General features: G+C 39.4%; 1 protein-coding gene across 2 annotated transcripts in view; it reads right to left on the reverse strand.

The window, feature by feature from the left end:
• Positions 1-9,773: 9,773 nt before the first annotated feature.
• efna3a (ephrin-A3a) overlaps positions 9,774-22,716 on the reverse strand; it is a 174,371-nt gene continuing 161,428 nt past the window's right edge. The window contains exons 3-6 of one of the 2 annotated variants that reach the window (XR_013131706.1): positions 21,342-21,407; positions 20,749-20,820; positions 12,853-12,950; positions 9,774-12,622 (exon numbers count right to left, since the gene is read on the reverse strand). Coding sequence is in view for 1 of the 2 variants with exons in the window: in XM_077008136.1 (XP_076864251.1) it covers positions 12,507-12,622; positions 20,749-20,820; positions 21,342-21,407 (254 nt within the window). In the remaining variant the exon portion in view is untranslated. The remainder of the gene's footprint in view (positions 12,623-12,852; positions 12,951-20,748; positions 20,821-21,341; positions 21,408-22,716) is intronic. The other variant, XM_077008136.1, reaches the window with a different exon arrangement.

The raw sequence follows: 22,716 nt of genomic DNA on the forward strand, positions 1-22,716 counted from the left end.
TGCCAAAAAAGTCATCCTCATGAATTGGAAAACAAAAAATAACATAAACATCAATCACTGGAAAAATCTTCTAATATATTATATCCCCCCAGATACACACTTAGAGCCTACCATAAATACAGATACAGACTTAATCTAGACACAACTAACTCAAATATTACATCACAACATAAGCAAATTCAACTGTAGCAAACAAATCACAAGTTCATGATTAAAGTACATTTCTATCTTTTTATAAGCAATATGGTATATTATATATTATTGTATTATATTATGTTATATTATAATATACTATATTGCACTATATTATACCATATACATATTATATATCTGTATAACCCCCTCTTCCTTTTGTTTCTGTCCCCCTTTACGCCCCCCCTTTTCTTCTCCCTTTATACCCCCCCTCCCCCCCATTTAAAATGTGCTAAATTTATATATGTTTTTATGATTGAATAAACAATAAAGTATCAATAGTCCTCCGAAGAGGGGGGGTGGTGGTGGGGAAAAAAAAATATATATTTCACCTACTTGGGGACTTTATTTAAAATAAGTATAGACCATAGTAATTTTGACATTTTACATCAACCAAAATCTTTTTAACCAACCAGTTTTAACCAACATAAAACAAGAATAAATTGTTTCAATGTCCAATAACAAAGACTGAATTGTATGTATGTTATATTTGAGGGTGACAATATTTTTAGTGCACATTATCTTTGTAATGGTGCTGAGTGCTTTTAAAAATGTCTCAGCTGATGAAGTGCAACAAAATAGCTGTGAGGAAGAATACGTAAACAGAACATGAGTTGTTTCAGATAGGTATTTCTATATGTTGCTATAACCCACTCTCTGTGTCTAGTGTTGGTTTAATCAATTATTAGGTATTAGGTACACACATACTATAGCTTCTTTCATGAGTGAACTGATTTTGATAGAAGTTCTGGTGTTAGCTGTATGCTTGTTTACATACAAACTGACTGTAATTTTATGTATATGTACACAAAATATCAAGGCAACACTTAAAATAAATAAATTTGCATGTTTGTATGTGTGTGTGTGTGTGTGTGTGTGTGTGTGTGTGTGCGTGCATGTGCATATGTTGCGTGACGATAAAGAGTTTATGGTGCTTCTTGTCTCCTCCCCCATTACTGTTTCTTGGCTATTCTGGGAATATCCAAATTACAGTCTGTCAGTATGTGGTTGGGATGTGTGGTTCTCAATCTCTACTTTTCTCCTCCCTTCTGTTTTCTCTCTTTCTCCTCCTTCCTCTTACATCCCTGTCCATAGACATTTTTATTGGTCAGTACATTTTAATCTCCTACTTCTCTTTTTTATAGTTTACTTCCTTTTTTGTCACCTCATAGCTCATTCTGGCTATTCCTGTCACTTTATCCCATCAGTGTCAGCACTCTGTTGTCCTAAGTCACATTATTTTACTTTGTGATTTTTCAGGATTTCTCTCTCTCTATCTAACTCTCTCTCTCACTCTCTCCCTTCTCTTCTTTCTGTGACTTTTTGCATTATGCATATCCATGTCTTGCCTGGCCTCTGCGGCTTTCTTCACTTGACCATCTCCTTCCTGTTTGTTTCTATCTGTCGATCTCTCTATTCCACCTGTAATTACTATCTTAACATATAGATTTAGCTAAAAATTACGAAATCTGTTCATGGAAATGAGAATGACCAAAGAAGAGTATTTGTGTGGGTCCATGTTGATGGTGACAGTGTTTTACGCTACACAGGCCTGTGCTCATTCTAGCATCTGCACTGTTTAATACCTTTCGCTTGGACGTTTCTTAATGAGAATTCTGTAACCACATACCGTACATATCGAATAGAAAAGAGTTGCGCCTCTCTTGAGCGCTCTTGTTGCGGCCTCTCTTGTTAAATTCTCTCCCAGATGTGTAATGACATTCTACCATAAGCATATACAATTCACAAAATACATTCAGTGTTTCAGGAACCGCAGATCATATCCGAAAAGTCTCAACTTCACATTTCAAAGTACAGAAAATCTCACAGAATGCCACATTTTGAACATTCTCTTTCTGTCACCCCAAATCCTCCCTCAAAACACACATATTATATATTACTACATTTGCATCTTTACTTACTTCACAAGATTATCATTTTGCTGTTTGTCTTGGTATGCTTGACTTACACTGGCCTCATCCTGTGGTCTACACAAGTAATAAAAATAAAAGTACAAGTTAATGTGACGCTGGGACCGAGGCAGCAGAAGGCAGAGGTGGTGTAGGCTCGGGTTTATTATCCATCGTGTAACAGAACAAAAAGACTCAGGCTCAAAGGCAAAAATGAAAAACAAACGGAATGAAAACCACTGAAGTAAAGCTCTTGGCGTAGTAGCTGTACTCTCCCACGTAGCGAGGCGCAGTAGCAGGTGAATGAGCAGCGCTGGAAGGAGTGACCTGTGGGAAGCCTAACGAGAAACAGGTGTCAGAACACAGGTGATTGGGAGCGTGGGAGTGTCCTGTGACGTGAGGGAGTGTGCTGTGAGATGGTGGGCGTGTTAATGCGTGTGCGGGTCGCTTGGGGTGCCCTCTGGTGGCGTCCGGGCCGACTCACCGTGACAGTTAAAGGTAATATTCTAATTTAATTCTAATTTAATAATCCCCTTCCATGTTAATAAGTGACTGAAAGATGATGCTGAGGTGATGATTAAATTTACTTTGTGAGCTCAAACCTGACGACTCCTCAAGTTTTGTAGCTGTTACTCTTGAGGCAAGCAGCAGGCTCAGTCCTACATTCAGGAGTTTCTTAACTGCTCTGATCCCACGAAACAGCATAAACTGACTAGTGGCATCTTCCAGTGGAGCAGGCCATCGACAAAAGGCTCCATTAAAGCTTCTGTCTGGCCTTACAAGGCCAAAAATTTAAATTATTTCCCCCTGCCAGTTACCTGGTCTGAACCAGAGCCATATAGAGAGAGAGTCGCGTCAACTCCGTTCAATGGACCAGTTTTTTTTTACAGCAATGGCAGATCGTTGAGCCTGTCAATAGTTCCCGGAAGTTAGCAGCAAATACAAGCAGCGCAGTCAAACTGGAGCAGTGGACCATCTGTGATACACTTTTACAGGTTAGTACGCTTAAAAAATCAGATTGTGTATTATAAGGACATCAGAATAAAATTAACATGTGCATTAAAATGTGCATTAAAGCATTTTAGTGAATTATTAATAAGCAGATTTAGGGAACTAAATCTATGCTAAGACGATGCGAATACGGTTAGCGAGATTTCACATTAACGACTGACAGCCTATTAATTGTAAATTCCTCTCTTAATGCCAATTCACCTAAACGCGATGTTTTTGTGGGGTAGCTAAGTATTGGTTAAATATAACATTTGAGTGTGATTGTAGAGTGTGTTGGGTCGAGGAGGTGAAATGAGGATATCCATTTTAGAGTACCAGCTAACGTTTTATTTCCTTTTATTTTATTTATTTATCCTTTTATTTATTTTATTTTCCTTTTTATTTCGTTTTATTTATTTTATTTTATTAACGTATTTCCTCAGTTTTTGAAACTGCTGGATATAAAAGACATACACTATTTAGTGTGATTAAGTTTTAAATATTCTATCACTTAAAGAAATAATATAATTATTAGGAGTTCATACTTATTATACCTGTGTCAACACTATAGCTGTGATCAGCAGCTATGGGGCCTGTCTTTACAGGTCCAGTGGTGCAGGGGGCTTCCTCTTTCTGAGTGCGGGGCGATGCACAAATATGGTGGGAACAGCATCTGCTCTCAGTGTAGTCTTGCCCTGTTTGCTTCTGATGAACTGGTCTGCCTCAAAATGTACCTGCAGAGTGATGTGAGTTTACTCCTCACACATGACAACTCAGTTTTGTCTACCCATATACATATCCCATAATGGGTGAATACACAGTATTAGAGAACACTTACTGGATACATATACACTCATTACACATATAAAAAACAACCAAGGATGTGCAACAAGTTCAAATTCATATCACATCAATACTCATAATAATCATTTTCTCCTGTCTTTTTCTCCTCTCTCTCTTTAAGCCAAAGAACCATAGGGGATTCAATGGAGCCTGCAACTAGATAGCACCCTCACCCTGCACCCGAGTCTGTCTGGAGTCTTTGATTTTTTTTGTTCACTATTCTGTATTTTAATAAATCAGGATTTAAGCTTTCCAATAGTGTGTTTATTGTGAAAAGTGCAAATGCAGTGTTTGATGATTACCTCACATATATATTTGCTGTTGTAATCTTTAGTGAGGGTAAGATTGCTCCTGCTTAGTTGAGACAACCATTTTTTTCTCCTCTCAGTATCAGTGGGGAAACCATACAGATACAGAAAAACTGCTTGACATGATGTTCATATTTGAGATTATTAGAGATTTATTTAATGAATTAATTGCTGTAAATAAGTGTGTATTAAAAAGACAAGATATATATAATTTATCAATGTATTTTAATATGTCCTATACTGTCTGGATGTAAATGTAATGTGTTTTAATGTACCCTTTTAAAGCATATTTCTGCACAATGAAGTCAAAGAAAAATTTCCTTCTGTCAGAAAATGTACATTAGTCATTTAGATTACTTAGGTCCCCAATACCATGGGATTACAGAAAGCACCATGATTTAAAGATATGTTAATGTTAGAAAATTTATCTAATCTGAATTTCTCACCCCTTCCTGTCCCTCTAAATATATAAATGAACGTAATATATAACAATTATAAAACAATCAAAGCATTAAACAGCAATGTGCTCTAACATTAGCCTAAATTTGGTCGCTATATGTTCACAATAATCCTCAAATCTCAGTTCTGTCTCTGTGTTTATGCGCTCAAATTGAACTTCCTGGAACTATCTGAAGCCTCCGTGAATCACGTGACCATCAAGCGTTTTGAACTTCCGTTGTCGCGACTCTCTCTCTATATGGCTCTGGTCTGAACCTACTGATCCTACATCTCACAAAAGACAAATGCCTCATGAAGCAGGAACTGAAGTCTGAGAACAGCACAATTGATCACAATGATGTAAGCATTAAATACTGATCACAATCTGCAACCTAGCATGACAATTGAATTCAAAGCCACAGTCAATTCTCTCTTTTTTGCCTCTGTTGAGAAAATACATTTTTGCTTAGCAATAACATTAGCAAAAGTATATTTTGCTCATCAATAAAATTTATATTTAAATTAGATATATAATTATTAATTAGATAAATAATTGCTGCCTTAAACTATTATAAGTTTATTCATAATCTTAGAAGGGCCTCACAAGGGGCCATATAGCATATTGTTGCATCAGAGAACAGTTTGGTCTATAGGGAGTGAAGTGTCTGTAGAATATGTTCATCAGAGAACAGTTTGGTCTATAGGGAGTGAAGTGTCTGTAGAATATGTTCTATACTGATAAGCTCCACAGAAGGTCACTTGCACCAACTGCCTGTAAGGACACCCTATTAGGTTGGGACACAGTGGACATGAAATAACGCAGTCATGCATGTACGTTCAGAACTCTAACTATGACCATACAAGTGGACTGAAGGGGTGGAGCAGTAGTATATAAACCTGCTTGGAGAACTTGGATCTCTCTGATGTAAATGCTTAGAATGTGTGAGATCCCCAGAGTTATCTCTGTTTTAATAAAGGCCTGTTTGGTATTCCTTTAATTTTAGTATGTTGTTCCTGCTATATCTTTTGCATCAAACGAACGCGCTGGGCTAAAGTGGTTGATAGAAGTGTAAAGCCTTAACAACTTAACGATTTGGTGACCCCCCCGACGTGATGGGAAGAGGTACATTTGGAACTTTTCTACTTTTCTACTCAGTTCGTCTGAGCCGGCTCAATTAACACTAGGACTCCCAGCATTTTAATTCCAAACTTTTTCTACCAGGTAAAGCAGAATACCTGTTACAACAAAATCTCTGCACATTTGTATACTACTAAACTGTGATGAACTAATAGTGTTTGGTCGATGCAAAATTAAATAGCAATTTCAAATATATATATATATATATATATATATATATATATATATATATATATATATATATATATATATATATTATGGCAAGCCGTTCAGGAAAAAAACTATATTTATAGAATGACTGCTATGTCTGGATATATGGAATGAAACCTGAGAATATGGAATGAAGTCTGAATATATGGAATGAAACCTGAGAATATTGAATGAAAGTCTGAATATATGGAATGAAAGTCTGAATATATGGAACGAAAACCTGAATATATGGAATAAAAGTCTGAATATATGGAATGAAAGTCTGAATATATGGAATGAAAACCTGAATATATGGAATGAAAGTCTGAATATATGGAATGAAACCTGACGTCACTTGCGCCATTTTGTGCTTTCAGTTTGTGGTACCAGGTATGGCGGCAGACTCGTTTGTTTAGCAGCATTTTGGGTACCCGGCAGAAATGATAAATGGCAAGAGAGTGACTGATAAGACACTGACCATACAAACATTGTATGAAAATAATGCCGTACACCGCGACTAATACGAGCACGATACAGAGACATTTACGGCACCACCACAGCTCAGTACTCAGATCAACATATCTCACTTGGTAGCAGGGACAGAACGGCGCTTTGGCAAGTTGAGACAGCAGGATATCGGGAGCAGTGTGGCGATGTTAATATTCTTAAAAATGAACATGACAGTGTAGTTGCAGCAAATTCAGTGACATTGGTCAGGCTCTGCTGTTCTGCTGAAGATGCTGAAGTATCCCGGATGCATTCCCCACCCGAATTTCAACCTGAACCTGAATTTCGACCTGAACCTGAATTTTGACCCGAACCTGAATTTCGACCCGATCCTGAATTTGACCTGAACCTGAATTGCGACCCAAACCTGAATTTCGACCTGAACCTGAATTTTTACTTGAATTTCTGCATACCTGAATGAATTTTACAGACTGTTTTTTCAAGTAATAATGATTTCAGGTTCAGGTTCTGGTCACACTAAAAAAGCTCCATAGATTTGCGCTGCCTCAGTGACTTGTAGGACCACAATGGTGGCTTCCTGATTTGCTGTCTCGGTGAGTCTCGGTGAGTTGCTGGATAGTCTCGTTGAGTGCAGCGATGATGGTCTCCTGATGTGCGAGGTGAGCCTGTGCTTCCGCCGGATCCATGGCGAAGTACTTCTGTTACGAATTGACCAAACAGAGAGGGATCCAATTGCAGAAGTGTGCCGCCTTTATTATTACAGAACACATTCACAGTATCCGAGTGACAAACAACACGTATATGGATACGGAACAATAAGGTGTTCTCGGGTAGGTCAGGCCGGAGTGCAGGAGGTACAGAAGGGCTAAACAGGAGATGAGGTCTGGGGAGTAAGAAGAAGTCAGAACACGGGAAATCAAACAGGCTAGAAACCCCATTCTGTATGCGGCATGAGTCGGCAATACTTCGCAACCAGGAAGTGCACAGAGGGGTGTATAAATAGTAGCTAGAAGGGTGGGGCAACAGGAGACAGGTGTGGTTGGTTAAGATGGAGGGATCAGGTGCTATTCCTGACACATATGCCAAATGAATTAATGGAAAATGTAAATTTGAACGGTTAATACAAATCTTATTTCAAGGCATTTCAGCCTAAAGAGTATGTTTTCTCTTTTAACCACCATGAAACTCTTTAGTATAAATCAGTGTTAAAAACCCCTTTGTGCAGTAGCTATTTTGAGCAGATTTTTAAACAATTTGTACTAATACACTTTAACACTAGTTATCTCAAGGTGTACATATAGCAAAATGATAATTCAGTACTCAAGTCAACTCAAGTAGACAGTTGGGCCAACACATTGATTCACCTCCAGGCTTATATTTCCATAATTGTAGGTCTACTAGAGCCTCTAATACAGGGAAAAAAAGTATGTAAATGTTTTGGAGTATGTAAATGTGCACTGGTGATGTAAAATCTGTCATGCTCTGCTTTTCCTGTTTTAACAGAGTGTTTTCTGTTGTCTTATTTATTAATTGGCCAAAATATGATATAGCTTCTAAGAGGCTAAAATACTACAGTACTTAAATGTTCCAATACTGCCAATATTCTGCTTATATTCTAATATTTTGTATGCATGCTCTTATTCACATCTGTTTATTCATTCTCACAAACACAACTGCATCCTTCATAGTGTCACGGTGAGGGGGCCGGGTCGCCACCAGAGGGCGCGCATCCCGGCCAGCAGCCGATCCCAGCACACACCCCCGCGCACGCAACCACTCCCACAGTCACAATCACCAGTATACTGAACACCTGTTTCTTGTTTACTTTGCTCTTCTTAAGCCCCCAGGTCGTCTGGTCCAGTGCTGCACATTGCCGTTACATGAGCGTCTCTGGTTTCTGCGTGTCAGTCTCTGCGTTCCCTACCTGCGTGCGCGCTACGAGTCTTACTTTGCAACACTTGCAGTGTACACGTTACGAGCTTTACCTTGCATCACTTATAGTGTATGCGCTACGAGCTTTACTGGTGTGCGCTACGAGCTTTACCTTGTATCACTTGCAGTGTGCGCTAAGAGCTTTACTGGTTTGGTTGCCATGGACAATAAACATCCTTCTGTTCAACCCCCGTCTCCGGCTGCCTCTGTCCCGACGCCTCTGGCGTCACACATAGACCTTCATAGCTCTTATTTGCCATTCTTAGCTAACTTCCGGGTTTAGCATTCCACCCAAACAACTTGACAAACTCCAGCTAAACTAAACCTTTTCTTTTTCTATGATGTCCAAAAGTATATGCAATCAAAATATTCACTAACAAAATAATCTACAACTGCTTCAGTTTCACCAAACAGTCAGTCGCATGTGCTCTGGTGAGCTTATTTTAGTGTCGCTTAGCTTAGGTTAGCATGTTTACAACCGATATGGCTTGTTGTGTTGCGCATGTGACAAGTAATCACGAATCATGGCAAGTGAGGTGTTCATCTTTTCAGCTTCGAATGAGCTATTGGCTAGAACAGCCATCAATCACTTTGAATGTATCAGCTTGTTGCTTTTGCAGTTACTTGATAGCCCCCCCCTTCACCCTTCACACCTCAACAGGCAGAGGTGTAAAAAGCTGTCATTCAAAACCACCACTACCCTCCAGACCAATAAAAACGGCAGAATTCAAAAGTAAAAAGTTGTCGCTTTTCAAATCGAGAACAGATTGTGTAAAATGACACTGCAATGTCACTGATAGGTCGAGAATTGTTTGTTCTCAGCAAAGGAAAGGATTACGCATTTTTCTAAAATGCTGTGAGCAAGCAAATAAAGGTATTTACCAACACTCCATACACTGTTTTAAAGTGTGATACGGATGCTTTGATAGTAAATGAACTTTAGGTGACAAAACATGATCATCTTACTTCGTAGACTTTTTAAAAGGACAATTTAAAGGACGAGTCAAGTCAAGGTTAAGAAATGTTGTTCAGTCTTTAAGACATCTTGGCAAAAAACTTTGCATCTGCCTGTAACTGCCAGTACAGTATGAAGTATGAAGTATGAAGAAGAAATTGGTATGGGTGAAAACCCATCAAGGTCACATTCTGGTTCACATTAGAGATCATTTGTTATAGAAAACAGAACCTTTTTAAATAGTGAAACGTATAGGAAAGTTTATTGGGATGTAGTGCATTTGTAAGGTGCAGTGAAGGCATGTGTTCCATATTTCACATATGGAATATATATGGATATATAAAGATCACATATGGATCCTCTTCACCACATATACTTACCAACATCAATATGATCTCATCCAGCTTGACTATCATAACAAATTTCATCCACAAAAACATACAGTTAAGAGCTTCTTCAGCATGTTAATAACTGTAACAAACCATGCAAACAGTATATAAAGAAACAAGTTGAGAATTACTCGCTACTGCCAAATCACAAAGAACTCACAGACAGCAGCCCAAGCACAACTGTGATTGGGAACTGTTGCAGCAAGGAGGCGCTGCTGAGTGATTTCTTGCTGGAAGCTGTAAACCAAATGTTTTGTTTTTATGTTAATATGGACGAAGGGCAGATATGGGTAGGTATGAGCAATCCAAGATTGTTACAATTGTAATGATATTTGAAGTATTATGTATTACACTGACAACAGCTAGTTTCCCGTAAGAAAATCTCATGTATATCATAGTATATCTGCTAAATGTAGAATGTATAGTAAAAAGTAATTTTTACTGCCTTTTCTTTTAGTGCACTCAGTAATGGTGAGCCAGATCGACTTACTAATCCAGATGTTATTGTGTCAGGAGCTAATTTGGGAATGCATCAGTAATTAGTCTCATATTACACCTCATATTCTCTAAAGCTTTGCAGATTTCCAAAAGCACCAGTGTCCAACCATTGGTGGCACTACTCATTCAAACTGTTCCCCAACTTAAGGCCTTGAGAAGGCTGTCATTCATTATAGACTTACACCAGTAACTTGCTTTTATTTAGTGACAAGAGAAGTTTTTTGACAGTTAAATATTTGAGCTTTGCAACTATGTGTAAAACTCAAAAGAGTGTTTGTCAAAGAACTGTCAAAGAAATGCAACAGCATGTTATAAAGTTCTAATTGGGAATTTCAAAAGATGACAGCAGTTCCAAATTAAACACAACACAGCTAAAAGTAGAATGGTTTATTCAGAGTTTCATTTTCTTTCATGATTTCTTGACGTTTTTGTCATTCTACTCAAAGGTAAACACGACTTGTACTGTTATTTCCAATGACAAATGCTTCCAGTTAGCCTCCTCAACTACCCTCTTCCACCCTGCCTCACACACACACTTACATATTGAAAACCTACAAATGCAACCTAAATAAATACGAAAATGCTAAAATGCGCCCACACAATCACACGCATCCCCCATAAAGTGCATATGCGTAACACACATACACCTATAAACACTCTTGGAAGTGCAGCAACATGAGAAGGCATTGTTTTGTTTTGTTTTGTTTTGTTTTGTTTTGTTTTGTTTTGTTTTTTTACAAACTCAGTCCTCTGTCTAAACACCCAACCCTTGCTGGAGATCAATGTCCTAAATATACTAAATGTTTATTAATAGATTTTTTTCTGTCATCTGGCTTGATGAAATTTCACAATTATAGGCTGAAGAAGCTGGCACATTTCCATGAAGGACAACAAACAAATAAATATTTAAGGGGAAAAAAGAAAATTTACAAACAAAACCAAAACATTTTGTTATTTGGCAAAATCAGGAATCACCTTTGGCAGAAACCCTGAAGCTGAAGCATCAAACTTTCTAACAACAACATACAAGAGTCACCTAATAGATAAATAATGTGGATCAATAAATAAAGCACCAATGATATGCAAACAAAGCAAAATGTGAACTGTACAGTACATTAATTGAGTGCTGCAATTCTACAATATAAAATGGTGAACTGCAGTTTACAGCCTGTACGCTTTTACAAAATGGTTGCTATGCTAAACAGTGACACACCTCCTCAGGCACAGGCCAGTCATTATACATTAGGTTTAGTCATGTTTATTTCCATGGTGATAAACATCAGAGGAAATTGCCTTGAATGAAGTCACTTTATTTATCATTAAGACTGACTTGATTTTCCATTAATCACAAAAACTTCATCTGCAGTGACTTGTAAGGTTTGGTGGAGGAAATGGAATATGTAGACAGTGAAGCATTTTAGTCATACACGCCCCACATTAAGGGTATAAGACCGAAGGTGTATCTTTGGGTGATCATTTAAGATCAGTATGCCTGAATGTAATCTTCAAAGATTTATGAATTCCAAACTTGTCACACTGATCTTGGACCAGATCTGATGGCCAACTTTACACCTTTTGCTGAATGAATTCATTGAATATCAGCAAATACATAAGCAAGAATAAGTACTTCTACATTTGAGCAACGTTCAGAAACCGTGCTGTGGCGATCAGCAAGAATGACAACCACTTGTGTATGTGGTTGTCACAGATGCCTTACTCAGTTTTGTCAACTTTACCATAGCATTGGATATATTTTGCCTTTCAGCAGCAACTCAGTAACTGATATATTTTGAACTGAGTATTTGCTATTGCGGTATGATTTCAAGTCATGATCGTTACTACTAATCCTGCATGTCCACTTCTAAAACTGTGCAAGCAGAAGAAGATGCACAGAGCCCACTGTGGTCCAGGTGCAGCTGGTGGTATAGCTGCAGAAGAAACCCTCAGCTGTTTCATTCAAGGCCTTCCTCTTCTGTGCACGTTCTGCGCAGAAGGTAAAGTAGATGTTCCATCTAAAATGCGAGTTCAGATACCAACACTTAGAGGCAAATTCATCTAAGTGCAGACATTGTGATTCCATTCATTTGGGTAGGTATCCAAGTCTCTGTGCCAAAGGCCACTGTTTGGGTGTGGTAAGACTGTAGTTCAGTTCTCCTATCAAAGTTTACTAGTAGTTTTCCTATACTCTGATTGGCTGATCCCTCTGCTCAGCTTGATCCCAATGCTGGCTTTGGAATGTCACAAGGGAGACAATTGCTAGGAGATGAGGGCAGCAAGGAGGAGCATGGCCACAGTGATCAGCAGACGGTCTCGAGATGGACTGCTGCCACTGACACTCTTCTCCAATTTGGGGATCTTGGGGTTAAACTCATCTAAGCCAGAGATACAGAGAGAGAGAGAGAGAGAGAGAGAGAGAGAGAGAGAGAGAGAATAATAAATGTAAATTGAATACATTTTATCAGATTAGGCCAGAAACAGAAATAAAATATTTTCCATATTGATTTACAGTATGGTGTCTTAGAATGTGTCTTTTGTTGTCTTTAAAGCCTTATTTGAAATATGGGGAAGATACGATTTTATTAGTTAGAAATACATTCATTACCATCATAGAGTTCTGGTTATGATAAAGATGACAGGAGATGGAGAGATACACAGAGAAAGGTGCTTATCTCCATTACTGCTTGATAGAAGAAGAGAAAACTGTGGCAAAAATGAAACATGAAAAACAGAATTGAATTTGAATGAGCACTCGAAAGGTAGAGTGTTTTTAAGTAGACATTATTTATTATGAAACGTGACAGTTTGAATGAATGAATGAATGAATGGATACCCAAGGCGCTTTACAAGTCTCAGACAACCAATCACACACACACCGGCAAGAAGCGGCAGCCAATTATGCACAGCCAGGCCCGTTGACAGTCTTGCTGGGGCCCGGGACAAGAAAGTTTCATGTGCCCCCCCCTGGCTTACGTCACTTGAATTTCCTCTGTAGCAGACAATCCTTGAGTTAGGTCATATAGTATATAATATAGCCACACATCAAAGCTGTTTCTGACAGCTCACTGGTTTATACTTGACGCGTCGCGAGGGTCCATGCGACAAAAATGACGTAATCGCAGTGGCTCCGCCCGTGCGCGAGGGTCTCACGCGCTGTCGATTTGCGAGGTCGTGCACCTCTCGACTTTTGTAACTTCGCGCCCGCTGCGCCATGAACAAAGTCATGTTTGCAGGATTCATACACCTAAACAAGGTGGAATTAAAGCACTTGTACGTCACTTTAAAGGTCCATTTCAGTATTTCCCAGCACGTTAAACTTAATTAAATTACAGCAGTCATAACAAAATATTTTCTTACATGTTAATGACTCTTAATTGCTATTTTAGTCCTTTTTAAGATTATATCATCCATTTTGATCTGAAATTTTATCTAAAATTTCCTTTCAGATTAAGCAACAAAAAAAAAAAGTCTCTTTCTGATTTAGGTTTTTATGTACATATTTGTTGTTCCAGTGCAGAATGGCTATTCTGATTACTAATGCGTTATTAGGATGTCAAAAAATTTTGTCTGTGTTTGGGGTCAGAGTATAAGATAGGAGGGCTGAATTACCTAGGTTACAGAAGCACTGACATCAACATGTGAAGATGTTTCTATTAGCCAAGCATAGTTGACACACGCGCACACACACACACACACACACACACACACACACACACACACACCCTATTAGTGATTTGGCCACCTCTGGGCAGTTTGTAGAGACTTTTTTTAAATTATTTATTTATTTTTTAGTTTTATTGTTTTGACTTTCTTGCAGTCCTTGTTCAATTTGAATGGTAGACACATTAGCCAGCCAGAAGCAAATTCCATTGGCCTTTGGCAGACAGAACCAGACATGTGGGATGAGAAGTATTTATATAATCCATTGTTATTCTATGTGAAACTAAATACTGGGAATAATTGTTTTGGGGATCTTCTGCAAAAAAACTTGATTGAATGCTTGGTAGAAATTGGAAGTAGCTGAAGGTATTATACGTGTCTATTAGATATTTGTACATGTACATACAGTGGGGAAAATAAGTATTTAGTCACCAATTGTTCTCCCACTTAAAAAGATGAGAGAGGCCGGTACTTGACATCATAGGTAGACCTCAAATATGAGAGACAAAATGTGAAAAAAAAATTGAGAAAATCATTTTGTCTGACTTTTAAAGAATTTATTTGCAAATAATGGTGGAAAATTTTTGGAAAGTATTTGGTCAATAACAAAAGTTCATCTCAATACTTTGTTGTATATCCTCTGTTGGCAATGACATTTGCGTCATGAGGTCAAACGTTTTCTGTAAGTCTTCACAAGGTTGGCACACACTGTTGCTGGTATGTTGGCCCATTCCTCCATGCAGATCTCCTCTAGAGCAGTGATGTTTTGGGGCTGTCGGTGGGCAACACAGACTTTTAACTCCCTCCAAAAGTTTTCGATGGGGAGACTGGCTAGGCCACTCCAGGACTTTGAAATGTTTCTTACAAAGCCACTCCTTTGTTGCCCTGGCAGTGTGCTTGGGATCATTGTCATGCTGAAAGACCCAGCCACGTTTCATCTTCATTGCCCTTGCTGATGGAAGGAGGTTTGCACCCAAAATCTCACAATACATGGCCCCATTCATTCTTTCATGTACACGGACCAGTCGTCCTGGTCCCTTTGCAGAGAAACAGCCCCAAAGCATGATGTTGCCACCCCCATGCTTGACAGTTGGTATGGTGTTCTTTGGATGCAACTCAGCATTCACTGTCCTCCAAACACGACGAGATGGTTTCATCTGACCATATGACAATACTCTTCTGGAACATCCAAATGCTCTCTAGCAAACTTCAGACGTGCCTGGATATGGACTGGCTTAAGCAGGGAACACGTCTGGCACTGCAAGATCTGAGTCCCTGGCGTCGTAGTGTGTTGCTGATGGTAGCCTTTGTAATGTTGGTCCCAGCTTTCTGCAGGTCATTCACTAGATCCCCCCTTGTGGTTCTGGGATTTTTCCTCACCGTTCTTGTGATCATTTTGACCCCACGGGCTGAGATCTTGCGTGGAGCCCCAGATCGAAGGAGATTAGTAGTGGTCTTGTAGGTCTTCCATTTTCTGATTATTGCTCCCACAGTAGATTTCTTCACACCAAGCTGCTTGCCTATTGCAGATTCAGTCTTCCCAGCCTGGTGCAGGTCTACAATTTGGTTTCTGGTGTCCTCCGACAGCTCTTTCGTCTTCACCATAGTGGAGTTTGGAGTGTGACTGTTTGAGGTTGTGGGCAGGTGTCTTTTATACTGTTAACGACTTCAAACGGGTGCCATTAATACAGGTAATGAGTGGGGGAAAGAGGAGCCTCTTAAAAAAGAAGTTACAGGTCTGTGACAGCCAGAAATCTTGCTTGTTTGTAGGTGACCAAATACTTATTTTCCACCATTATTTGCAAATAAATGTAACGCTGGGTGTGGGCGGAAGGACGAGACACGGATCCTTCTTTTTGCAGCCAACGTCACTGCTTTTATTTAACATAAGCGCAAGACAGCGCACACAGAAACACTTCTACGAACACGTAACGTGGAGAATCAGACAACGACAAGCACAAGACACTGCGCGAACGCACATTAAATAGACAGACAACATGAGCCCCGAGTGATTACGAGACGTTCCACCGGTGGGACGGATGAACACACAAACAAACAAACCACACCCACGAGAATCCACTGACGCAGACGGCAAGACGCAGACGACGTAAACACACGCCCACAGGGAAGGGTCCGGAGCTGTTCCGTGACAATAAATTCTTTAAAAGGCAGACAAAATGATTTTCTCAATTTTTTTTCACATTTTGTCTCTCATAGTTGAGGTCTACCTATGATGTCAATTACAGGCCTCTCTCATCTTTTTAAGTGGGAGAACTTGCACAATTGGTGACTGACTAAATACTTATTTTCCCCACTGTACGTGTACATTAGCTATACAATCTTTACCCATGCCTGGCTTCACAGTAACTTGATATCAGCTGAGATATTTATTTTATTTATTTTTTATTTAACCTTTATTTAACCAGGAAGTCCCATTGAGATTCAAAATCTCTTTTACAAGAGAGACCTGGCCAAGGTAGCAGCCAAACCACAGATACAATATAAAAATACAAAATACAATACAATACAATATAAAAATACAAAGAGTCTCAAGAAGAACAAGCACAAGTCTCCATCATTACATTCTTTAAGGCAGCTTTAAATTTATTTAAGGACATGAGTGTTTCTATTTTAAACACTTTTTGTAGATTATTCCATCCCCAAGCTGCTGAGTAGGAGAATGCAGTTTTTCCTAATTCAGTTGACGCTCGTGGTACATTAAAAAGCAACCACTTATTAGAGCGAAGCTGATTGTAACGATCTGCGCTGGGCAGAACAGGGAGGCGGACACAAACGCTGAGGAGAGCCTGGTCTTTTAGGCAGGGACGGTGTCCACCCCACCCGGGATGGCGCTGCCCTGTTATCTTGCAGCATAGCCCGTAGTCTGTTAGTTAGTGGGCAGTGTAGTACTAGGAGCTGCTGACTAACCAGAGTCGCGACCAGGCCGCAGACTAATGGGCTAAACCTGTCTGCGAGCTGCTTAGAAGCGTCACCAAGATCCCATAGGATTGAGACTGTGTCTGTGCCCCGGGTTAAATTAAATCATAAGAAAATAGTCCGTCCTAAGTTTTTAACTAATATTCAAACTTCACATCCAATTATTACCTATATGACCGATCTGAAAATTGGATTAATTAATATTCGATCACTCAACTCTAAAGCAGTTTTTATGAATGAACTTATAACTGACCAGAAAATTGATATTCTATGTCTAACTGAAACTTGGATTCAATCTGGTGACTATTTATCTCTAAACGAAGCCACTCCTGTGGGATATAGTTATATACATAAACCTAGATTGTCAGGCAGAGGAGGAGGAATATGTATAATATATTGTGATTGTTTAGAAATTCATCAGAAATACTTGGATATCTTTAATTAATTTGAGATGCTGTCTATTAATGTAATTAGTCCATCTGAAAATAAAAGTTCATTTTCCCTAACAAATGTATATAGACCACCAGGGCCTTACTCAGATTTCTTAAAAGATTTCACAGATTTTACAGCAAATTTAGCAGTTAGTAGTGACAAAATAATAATGGTAGGAGACTTTAACATACATTTTGATAATGCGGAGGATCCACTGACAAGGGCTTTTACTTCTATATTGAACTCTGTTGGCATTACACAAAACGTTGTAGGACCCACACACTATCAAAATCATACCCTAGATTTAATCTTAACGTTGGGTATCGACGTAGATAATATAAATATACGCCCGCAAACCGTAGCTATCTCTGATCACTATTTAGTCAAATTTGAGATTCATCTTAACATAAATACCTGCCCGTCTCCTCGGCAGTGTATAAAGCGCTCGATAAATTCATTAACAGCAACACAGTTTATTGAAGCCCTCCCTGATTTAACTGCTCTAGCCCACTCGCCATCCTATCCAGGAGAGTTAGATAGTCTAACCAACTGCATAGAGAATACCTGCAGATCAGCTCTAGATATAGTAGCTCCACTCAAATATAAAAAGACTAGATCTAAAAAACTCGCTCCGTGGTACACTGACCAAACTAGAAACTTAAAACAAATAGCACGTAAATTAGAGCGTAAATGGCGATCTACTAAGTTGGAAGTATTCTACTGTGCCTGGAAGGATAGCATCATTGACTACAAACGGGCACTCGCTAAAGCACGCTCAGCATACCTAGCCTCACTGATAGAGAAAAATAAAAACAATCCTAGATTTCTTTTTAATACTATTTCCAAACTTACAAAAAATCAAGCAGGCCTCAGATTCCAGTAAACCTCACTAGTAATGTATTTATAGATTTTTTTGATAATAAAATAGAGAATATTAGACAAAATATAAAACCTTTTATTAGCAATACAACTGGTATGTCATCTGGTTTGGTTGACATCAATTTAAATCGCATACTGGGAGAAAAACTTGATGCTTTTCATCCACTCCCACAATCAGAATTAGAGAAAATAATTTCTTCCTTAAATTGTGCTACCTGCACACTAGACTCGGTTCCATCAAAGTTATTAAAAGAGGTATTACCAGCGGTAACTGAACCTCTTCTAACCATTACAATAGGTCACATGCCCAAATCATGTAAATTAGCAGTTATTAAACCTCTGATTAAGAAACCAAATCTTGATCCTACTGTACTATCTAATTATAGACCCATTTCAAACACATCATTTATATCTAAGATCATAGAAAAAGCTGTTGCCCAGCAATTATGCCTATATCTGCATAGGCATCACATATTTGAAAAGTTCCAATCTGGTTTTAGGCCCCATCACAGTACTGAAACAGCATTAGTTAAAGTAACAAATGACCTCCTCCTTGCTTCAGATCAAGGTTATGTATCGCTGTTAGTGCTTCTTGATCTTAGTGCAGCTTTCGACACAATTGATCATAGGATCTTGCTAGAAAGGTTAGAACGCTGGGTTGGAGTCTCTGGCACAGCCCTTTCATGGTTTCATTCTTACTTAACAAATCGCTATCAGTTTGTAGAGCTCAATAATATTCCATCCAAACGTACAAAAGTTAAATATGGGGTCCCGCAAGGCTCCATTCTAGGACCACTATTATTTACATTATATATGCTACCATTGGGCACAGTTATAAACAAACATGGTGTCAATTTTCACTGCTATGCAGATGACACTCAACTTCCTCCAACTTAATGAGGACAAAACAGAAGTTCTCCTTCTGGGCCCTAAGGCCTCAAAACAGAAAATTCCAGATCTAATGCTTAATCTCGCAGGCTACCCCATTATCCTTGGCGCAGTAGCCAAAAACCTAGGCGTCATACTCGACTCTGACCTATCATTTGATAAATACATAGATAATACTACTAGGATAGCTTTTCGACGCTGGTGCTGTCGTCCTGTCACTGCTCGTGGTCACTCAAGTTTGTTGACAGTGCAGTGGACGGATGCCATTGTCTCAGAATGCCCCCAAGCCTATGTTACCTTCTGGTTCTGCCTTTTTAGCTAGGCTGTAATAATTTAACTAAATGCCGGAGTTGCTGCCACACTCCGGAAATGTTTATAATTTTACCTGTCCTGTATATGTCCTCATACAGAGCTAATTTTCCCTGTTTCATTTCTCCACATGGCTGCCCGCCTGCTTGAGGAATAATGAGATGAGGAGACCAGCGATCCATCCTGGGCCAGCCACCTCCTGCCTAACCGGATGCATACATCATGATGGACATTATTACATTTTTCCTTTTCTTTCTCTTCTTTCTGTCTAAATTGTTGTTGTTGTCATGGTGACCGGTGTCGGCCAGAGGAGGATGGGTTCCCTCCCTGAGTCTTGGTTCCTCTCAAGGTTTCTTCCTCATGCAAAAAAACTAGGGAGTTTTTCCTTGCCACTGTCGCCTTTGGCTTGCTCACTGGGGGCTAGGACTCGGCACTTGTAAAGCTGCTTTGTGACAACAACTGTTGTAAAAAGCGCTATATAAATAAAATTTGATTGATGATTGATTGATTTATTCAAGGAAATTCCATATTCAGGGTCGTAATAGCAGGCGCAGGTCATATCGGGCAGGCAGTCAGGACACGAAATATACACAGGCATCACACGAACAGGAAAAACAACAAGGCAGGCAAACCAGGGGAGAACAGGCAAAAACACACGGAGGACAGGAACTACAAAAGAGCGAACTCACGTATTGACAAAGAACAGGATTAAACAAAAAGACCGATACGGACATGGGAGACACAGGGACTTTTATACACAGAACTAAACTAGGGACAGGTGATGACAATGACACCAGGGCGTGGTAACAAACAAGGAATCCATCAAAACCAACGAGCAGGGCGGGACAAACAGGCAGGGAACACAGACATGAGGGAACCCAGAGTGACAGCTACGAGAGGGGGCGTTGCCCTACGTGACACTGATATGGACCAGAGCTAACAGACAGATGATTACAAAGGTACATTGGAAGTTTGCCAAGATAAAGATATACCAATGTTGTTGTTTACGAATTGTGAGGGATGTCCAACCAACTAAATTTTAAAGAATACAATGATGAGTAAGAGCCTTGGAATTTGTAATAAAGCGTAATGAGGCATGATACACTGAATCCACCTGTCGCAGTATGTGGGATGCTGCATGCATATGCAATATATTACCATAATCAATCACAGACAGAAAAGTAGCTTCTACAAGTTTCTTTTTAGCACTGTATGTAAAACAGGATTAGTTTCTTTAAGCTTTTTAACTAAATTCATAATTTGTACATTAAAAGACAGCTTATCATCTATCCATATTCCTAAGTACTTATAAGAAGACACTCGGATATGTATGTATGTATGTGTGTGTGTGTGTGTGTGTGTGTGTGTGTGTGTGTGTGTGTGTGTGTACACTCACCAATGTCATGTATTTTGGGTCTGACTGTGTAGTCAGGAGGGTTCTGGTCTGAATCATCATCTGCATGAGAAACTAGATAGAAAAAAAGCTGTTTACGAAAGTAACCTGACCGCTTGAAGGACACCAACCCTCATCAGTAGTGTAAATCTGTGCTGTTTCTGGGATGAAACCAGCCCAATTTCTCTTACTGTGAGTTAGTATTACATTCAATAATTGTGCAGCTCAGCATATTTAGCATGGATGGTGTATACTTTTAACATTAGTGGCCTCAGGGGTACAGGTGCTGCACAAAGTGAATGACACACCCATATGTGCAAACATGCACACATACACACAGTGACTGAGAGCTCTTGAGTAGATTATCATTGACACTTTGTTGGAGTGTGGCTGTGATGTGTACACAAGATTTCAAAGTAGTTGTAGAGAAAGAGAGAGAGAGAGAGGGGGAGAAAGGGAGAGAGATATATGACAGATGGCAAGACAGGATCTCTGAGCAGAGGGCTCTAATCAAAGTACTTGAGAAACATATCACATAGATGACTATAATAAGGCATAAAATTTGTTTTCAAAAGAGATAAAGGGATAATGCTCACCCGTAGAACAGCACACAAACACCCGCAGTCTTAAACAACTATGACCATGGTGGTGAGTGGGTGTGGCTGTAAAATACACAAAATAACACATCAGTCTACTGCCATTTATTAAGATAAATAAATGATTCAAACTTTTACAAATTAAAAGCATCTATGTATATTGGAGTAATAATGTTAGATTATTGTTCAAATACATTATATATGATATTGGTTTCAGATTTTGGCATAAAATAATATTTATATCTTTGAACTCCTGATTATTCGTGTATGGTGTTTTATTTATTTAGCCTTCTGCATAATCCCATGCTAAACATAAAAACATGGAATAGACAAATTAAAAACATGTCAAATTAATAAAGGAAAGGCCAAATAAAGACAAACTAACAAGAAACATTTAAAGGTTAGAGGTCAATCAATAATAAGTCATTAAACAAATTTATTTGTAGTATTTAGTAATGTGCTACAAAGTCACAGAGAAGTCTTTCAAAGTCAATGACGTGTTTAAAGCTATTATAAACATGCATGCGTTATAAATCACTCTGTGCCCTAGCTTTAAAGCATGATGGAGTCGTTGTGGTTACACTCATCCCACTGCAGCACAGCTGCAGGTCATCCTCGCCCTTCCTCTTCCTCCCTCTATCACTGTGCCTTTGTGCAAGCCACTAATCCCCCAAGTGTAATGAAAAGATAACATGATTCAGAGACTCCCCTGGGTCACGGTTACCAGAACCCTTTGAGGCTGTGCAGACCTACATCTAGTCACGGTTACCAGAACCCTTTGAGGCTGTGCAGACCTACATCTAGGTGGTTCTCAAGAGCACCTTTATGGGCCTGACACCAAGAAAAGACAAGCATTCCTCTACAGGTCTGCAAGCATTCCTCTACAGGTCTGCATCCTTTAGACATTCAGAGAACTGGAGCACAGCTGAAGGAAACAGGAAGGAGGAGAACTGAGGGCTGCTCGACAGAAGAACCATTTTATGTTGGACTGTTACTACAGTTACTGTGGCGTGGTGTACAGTTACTGTGGCGTGGTGTACAGTTACTGTGGCGTGGTGTACAGTCTGTGGCGTGGTGTACAGTTACTGTGGCGTGGTGTACAGTTACTGTGGCGTGGTGTACAGTTACTGTGGCATGGTGTACAGTTACTGTGCCGTGGTGTAGTTACTGTGGCGTGGTGTACAGTTACTGTGGCGTGGTGTAGTTACTGTGGCGTGGTGTACAGTTACTGTGGCGTGGTGTAGTTACTGTGGCGTGGTGTACAGTTACTGTGGCGTGGTGTAGTTACTGTGGCGTGGTGTACAGTTACTGTGGCGTGGTGTACAGTTACTGTGGCGTGGTGTAGTTACTGTGGCGTGGTGTACAGTTACTGTGG

The sequence above is a fragment of the Brachyhypopomus gauderio genome, chromosome 6, assembly GCF_052324685.1.
Source record: "Brachyhypopomus gauderio isolate BG-103 chromosome 6, BGAUD_0.2, whole genome shotgun sequence".
Classification (NCBI taxonomy): domain Eukaryota; kingdom Metazoa; phylum Chordata; class Actinopteri; order Gymnotiformes; family Hypopomidae; genus Brachyhypopomus; species Brachyhypopomus gauderio.